Below are 6,534 nucleotides of genomic sequence, written 5' to 3'. Positions count from 1 at the left end.
GATATGTGTATTTAATTAATGTAATTAATCTTAAAACTAAAGAAATGGCAAGAGTCATGTTGCTCTTCACATTTAAATACTCTGCATGACTATGACCATAAATCTGTGGTGGAAAAACAGATTATACTATATTCACATATTTAAATGAACTCTATCTCAACTGAAATTTTTTCCCATAAATTTTTCCCTTAATTGCTAAGTACCAATACTGGCTTTGGTGTCTGCTTTTACTCTATCTTTAAGAAATGTCGAATTAAAAAAAAAATCTTAAGGTCTCTGTCCTCTTTTTCTTCCTATATGAAGCTGTCTCTGGGCCTGGCCTTGTGTGCGCTGCAATCTCCAGGCTGCTCCACTTCCCATTCAGCTCCCTGCTTGCAGACTGGAAAAGCAGGAGAGGATGGCCCAAAGCCGTTGGACCCTGTGCCCATGTGGGAGACCCAGAAGAAGCTCTTGGCTTCAGATTGAACTCAGTTCTGGGCATTGCGACTATTTGGGGAGTGGCTTAAAGATCTTTCTGTCTTTCTTCCTCTCTGCATATCTGCCTTTTCCAAAAATAAAAATAAGAAAAAAAGTCATCTTCAAGCAGAGGTCACATTCCTATAATAACTGCTCAGCTAATAAAGGTGTTTGTATATCCTTAAAAAAAACTTCTACAAACACAGAGATACAAGTAAAAATAAAGTAGCATTTTGGTGGCGAACAGACCTGGGTTTGAATCGCTGCTTCTCCACGCTGTGTAAGTCACTGTGCAAAAAAGGAAAATACTTATTTTACTCTTATGTTATTTTGTCATCTCCTAAGGGGAATCCTCTTTTGCGTGGAAATATCTGTCATGATTTCTAATTAGTAGCAATGCTTCAATAATGTGAATTCCAATTCCTTGAATATTTCTCAAAGTAAGCAGTTAACTTCCGAAAATATTTATTGTCCTCTGATGACTTCCAACACCCATGCTGAGTGCAGTCAAAAGCCTTTGAGTTCACTGAATTGTTCCCATTGTGTGAGTTCTAAAATTAATGTTAAACCCCCCTAAACTTGAGGGCACCATTCTATCATTGCAACATCAGATCCTAATATGTCAGTGTACATGTAATTAGAGAAAATGGCTGGAATTTAGAGAGACGTGGTCTCCTGAAAAGAGATAAAGATTAAAAAAAAAACAAAAACAAAAAACAAATAAACGAAACAACCCAAAAAACTTCATGTGTAACAAAAGGAAAACAGTGAGAAAATGATATACTGACTCTTTATAATATTTTCCTTTTGTGAGATCTAGACAATTGTGGTAAGTTCCCTGTGACATTTCGATGACCACACCGCAGTAGACAGCCTATAGGCGGAGACACAGTGTGTGTGCACAGTTGCTGCTGGGTTCCTGGCAGAACCCCAGTGCTGTATGTGGCAGACTACACCTAAACGCTCAGATGAGAAGATAACGACTGATGGATGTGATTGCACCTGCTAATGTCCCCTGATGTGCCAATGCGAGCTGAGGAGGCATCACTTCCTCGCAGGGAATTCATGCACAATTTGCATTTGTACCCAGGGGGGAGGGCAGGTTAATAAGGGCAGGAATGAGGGGAGGCCGTGGGAGGGGGTAATAACTGGGAAGGACTTCCTTGCATCAACCCGAGGGGGAAGGAGGAGGGCTGAAGGGGGAGGGTGTTCCCTCCCGCTTGGGCCTATGTGTTAAGTGGCAGGAGAAATTTTGAAAGCTGCTGTGAGGAGGAGCTAGGATTTGGGCTTGGGTTGTTCTTAGCCGCATCTCTCCCCACTTGCAGGCAAACCTCTGTTCATCCTGAAGGAATAGAATTGGAAGAGGAAGGCTGATGAGACTCTAGGAGCAAAGCAATCCTGCTGCCACTGCTTGTCCTTTGTCACTTGCTCCTCACTGTCTTCCAAACAAGCTCATCTGGGCCAGGGTGGCAGCAGAACATCCCGTCCACAGGCTGTCATCTACGTAGCTGCCCTGTGCAGCCCAGACGCCCCTCGTTGCTGCTCAACCAGCCCTGGCCTTTGGGAGCGCATCCGATGGCTGTGGCCTGTGCCGCCCCAGGGAACACCTTCTGTAAGCAGCTACTTCTTGCTCTGCTGGTGAGTAACCACTGCAGGATTAGGGAATTGGAAGCATGCTGCTGCCTGCTCCCTCTTTCCAGCTGGGTCTTGTGAGAGACAAGAGGAGTGGGTGGGAAGCCAGGGAAAACATAAACAGAGCTGAGAAAAATTCAGGAAGAATTGTGGGATCTCTTCTCCAGGAAGGGAAGTGTTCAGCATCACTCCCAGGATGTTCAAGTTTTCCAGCTGAATGTCCTGTTCAGTATCACTGGAGTGCTTTTTCTAAGAACTAGTGGTGTGAATTCATTCTACTGGCATTTAGCCCAGAAGGTGTTGAGGGTCTCTTCACTAGTTCAGTAAGTTCATATAATTCAACATGCTGAGTTCCATGGAGCCACAAGAGAAGGAAAAGGGTTCTGGATGGGAATATGAATTATTCAGGATTTTTTTTTCATTTTTTTCCCCAAGAAGAGCCAAGTGAAGGGCAACACTTTGAGGTGCAGCCAAAAGTTTAACTTAAGAACAATATAAGAGAAATCTGTGACAGTCTTTGGAAAGACTTTAACTTGCCTTTCCCTTGGGATTTTAACAGCTTTACAACTGTGTATAGCTTTTTTTTTTTTCTCTCCATGGGGATAGCGGGTGGGGAATTGCTTCATTCACATCTCCATTTGGCACTTCAGAGCTGTGACTTTCCTTCCTTTGGTTCATTTTAGCAGAATGTTTCAACTTCAAAATATATATTTAGAATTGGAAGTCCTGCCTGCATAGGGATGAACATCTTCTCCACGTGGATAATGCATGATACAGCACAGCAGGTGCATTTCTCAACCTAAAACGGCTTGAGAAGGACAGACCTCTCGGCCCATCTCACAGTTACCTGAGAAACTGTGGTGAAAATTTCCCGAGGGATTTTACCCAGATTTCTCATGGTCCTGGTGCCCTGTGTTGTCCCAAGTCCTTTGACTCATCTCCTGCCCATTTGCCCTTAACCCTTTCACTGACTAAAATGATTTCTGACTACTGTTCTTCCAGAAGATTGGAATAGAAGCCAATGACTGGAAACCTCCACTTCAGGGGGAGGAACGAGGATGGGGAGGAAAGAGGAGGGTGAGAGTGGGAAGTGGATACATCCTAAAAGAATGTCATACATGTGTATGTACATATATGTATGCATGTCTATATCTGCCAGCATATATACTTAAGCGTAGGTATATGGCAGATTTATGTGTATTTATGTATGTATATAATTATATATGTCTAATTACAAAATGCTACTTTATGTTTAGATTGTTACTAATAGCATGCTTTGTGCTCAGAAGTTCTTTAGATATAATTTAGTACATTCCTTCACATCAGGAATGAACATACAATAGTCATAACAATAAAAATATGTCATTTAAAAAAGTGGTTATTTAAATTAAACCAAATGCAAATGCGACTTTTAGTATTTCCTGATGAAAATTTATAGAATTATAAGCTATGTAAGTAGACTGCTACTAGATTTCCAGTAGACTTAAAGTGAGTTGGAAGTAAAGAGCAAATTAAAAAAAAATTTTTTTTATTAGAAAGTCAGATACACAGAGAGGAGGAGAGACAGAGAGGAAGATCTTCCATCCAGTGATTCACTCCCCAAGCACCTGCAATAGCTGGAGCTGAGCCAATCCAAAGCCAGGAGCCTGGAGCCTCTTCTGGGTCTTCCATGTGGGTGTTGGGTCCCAAGGCTTTGGGCTGTCCTCGACTGCTTCCTCAGGTCACAAGCAAGGAGCCGGATGGGAAGCGGGGCTGCCAGGATTAAAACCGGCGCCCATTTGGGATCCTGAAACATGCAAGGTGAAGACTTTAGCCACTAAGTTACCGTGCTGGGCCCAAGAGCAAATTTTTGATATGAGTTTTAATCTCTTCTCTTTCCTCAGTGCAAACAATATAGCTATACCTCTGGGAATATAGCATCAGAGAAAAGCTGGTGATAAAATTGGCCTACATGTTTCTGGGAAATCTAGCATTTTTCTGTTTTATATTTAAAGAAACAAAACATAGTCATTTTGATAAAGCAAAAAGAAAGCAAACAGAAAATGTCCAGAAAAAAGAAGTAAATATATCTTGAAATTATAGACATCTGCAAATTGATAACTTTTGTTTTTACTAATATCTGTTTTCTTTGGACAGTTGCCTTTTAAAGTTGTGCCTTGAGTATAATTAAAATTTATAACCATTTGACTATTACTCATTATATTTTAAATACATTTTTAGTTTAGTTATGTAATTTGCAATCAGGTGTATTTAGAATGTTTATGGCAAATCAGTCTGTAATATGATTTGAGAATTTAGTCTTTATGAATGCTATTCTTCATGATGTTAAAATAGCATGCCATCTGATCTATTCCTTGTCAACTATACCTTCAGATAGTAAAAATGGATTGAGAATTTGTACAAATATGGGATGTTGGGATTACAGGGTTAACTCTTTATATCAAAATAATCTGAATGACATTCATGAACGATCTTGATGCAACAGCATCTGTAAAATGTTAATAAATGGTAACATGTTTTCTTATAATTACAACGATAACTTAAATTCCAAAAATTTCTGTTCATTTACTTTTTTTTAACCGATTCAGAATTACTCTGGTGTCCCTTTGAAATGAATATTTAACAAATTAAAATATTCATTTCCAAAGTTGATAGTCTTTTGTTAGTAAAAGTGTAGCTTGAAAATGTGTGTACAAAAACAATTTCTGAGTTTTCTCCCTCTTTCCTTCTTAGGTTCTACTATTATTTTGCGATGCTTGTCAGAAAATTTCTCTTCAGGTTCCTCCTCATCTTCAGGCTGAAACACTGATTGGCAAAGGTGAGACATGGTGTTAAGCAGTTAGTGGCTACATCACACTGCATTATCTTCAAGCAGTTCTTGTAAATTTTGGGGTGAAAGCCACGTATTGGCTATATGGTGTTACTATTGGGCATATTAAAAGATAAACTACTTGTTTTTTGGTGCTAGCTAATAATAAATGAATTACCAGCATTAGCATATACTATTCTTGTCAAGTAAGATTAGCATACACACAAGATGACCAAATTATTTTAGTTTAGGTCAAAGCCAGGATTCTTCAATAGATCAAACATGAAACTCATGTGCCAAAACTTAAATATCAGCATAAAATTATTCAATGAGGTTAATCACAATGCACGTGTTCTCACCGAGATTTTATATGATCTATTTCACAGCACAGCACAATAAATCTATTGTAAATCTATTGTAAATCTATTGTAAATTACAATAAATCTATTGTAAATTGAAAATGGATTTTTGTACACTTGATCTAGCAAAGATCATGGCTTAACCACATGGAAGAATATAGAGTTGGTAGTTTCCCTTCATGATTGTGTAGTTCATAACTGGTCAGTATCCTAAGAGGTCATCCTACCACATACTGGTATCTTAGAAAAATATTTAAATTCATAATTTCAAGAAAGTTTTCACCTCTGTGAGCAAGACTTTTGCACAATCATAAAGTTAAACAATTGTCAAAGACCATGCACACATGCAAATTCAGAGAAAAGAAATTCGGTGAAAGCAGCATAAATTCAGTTATATTAGGGAAATACTTTATTTCTCAAGTTAATTGATAATGAAGAGCTAGAAAATATGACTCTCTTGACTAGCTGTTTAATTTTTGTGGCTCCTAAGTTTTAGAATAGCAGGTGCTCGAGTGTAATCACCCTTTATCGGCGTCTCATGCACTGACTTGCAGTTACCATTCCTGCACAACTTGTTTTATTCCTGTGTTATCTGACAAATTGCTGTGAAATTTCTTCCCTGCAGTGAATCTGGAGGAGTGTCTCAAGTCGGCCAGCCTAATCCTGTCTAGTGACCCTGCCTTTCGAATTCTAGAAGATGGCTCAATTTACGCAACGCGTGACCTCATTTTGTCTTCTGAAAGGAAGAGCTTTTTCATTTTTCTCTCAGACTCTCAGAGCCAGGAACAAAAAGAGATGGAGATTGAACTGTCAGCCAGAGGGGAAGAGGTATGATGCGAAGCTCTTCAGTAACCCAAGATTTTAATCCGCATGAGAATTTTTCACTTTGTACTCATCCTTTCAGATTAAAATCATTGGTCTTAATTGACTGTTTGTTCTTTCCCACTTATAATTAATGTGCATACCGACTAGACTCTTAAGAAATAGTAGAGCTATTTACAAAAATGTATGAAGATGAAGGACTCCATAGCCAGGAAGCCAAGGCAGAAAATTCTAGGTTTCTGAGTGTGTTGAGGTGTGGCCGCCAGGATAACCTACCTGAACAACAAGGACAAGGCAGGGCGGGTCTCTGGCTCAGAAAAAAGTGAATCAGCAGGAACCGTGGCAGTCGCTCCCACAGTGGGCTTGAGTCATAAGAAGAGAGGAGATTGTCTAAAGTTTACTCTCACTTTTACAAAAAAAAAAAAAAAAAAATTACACAAGTTTCTCTCTGCAGAG

General features: G+C 39.2%; 1 protein-coding gene across 1 annotated transcript in view; it reads left to right on the top strand.

Annotated features, from left to right (window-relative positions):
• Positions 1-1,852: 1,852 nt before the first annotated feature.
• DSC1 (desmocollin 1) overlaps positions 1,853-6,534 on the top strand; it is a 29,915-nt gene continuing 25,233 nt past the window's right edge. Inside the window, exons 1-3 of the mRNA XM_004579587.2 lie at positions 1,853-2,094; positions 4,822-4,906; positions 5,882-6,084. Of these exons, the coding sequence (XP_004579644.2) occupies positions 2,032-2,094; positions 4,822-4,906; positions 5,882-6,084 (351 nt within the window). The 5' untranslated portion in view covers positions 1,853-2,031. The remainder of the gene's footprint in view (positions 2,095-4,821; positions 4,907-5,881; positions 6,085-6,534) is intronic.

The sequence above is a fragment of the Ochotona princeps genome, chromosome 18, assembly GCF_030435755.1.
Source record: "Ochotona princeps isolate mOchPri1 chromosome 18, mOchPri1.hap1, whole genome shotgun sequence".
Taxonomy (NCBI): domain Eukaryota; kingdom Metazoa; phylum Chordata; class Mammalia; order Lagomorpha; family Ochotonidae; genus Ochotona; species Ochotona princeps.
The sequence above is the reverse complement of the archived record's forward strand: the minus strand, read 5'-3'. Positions and strand labels throughout refer to the sequence as shown.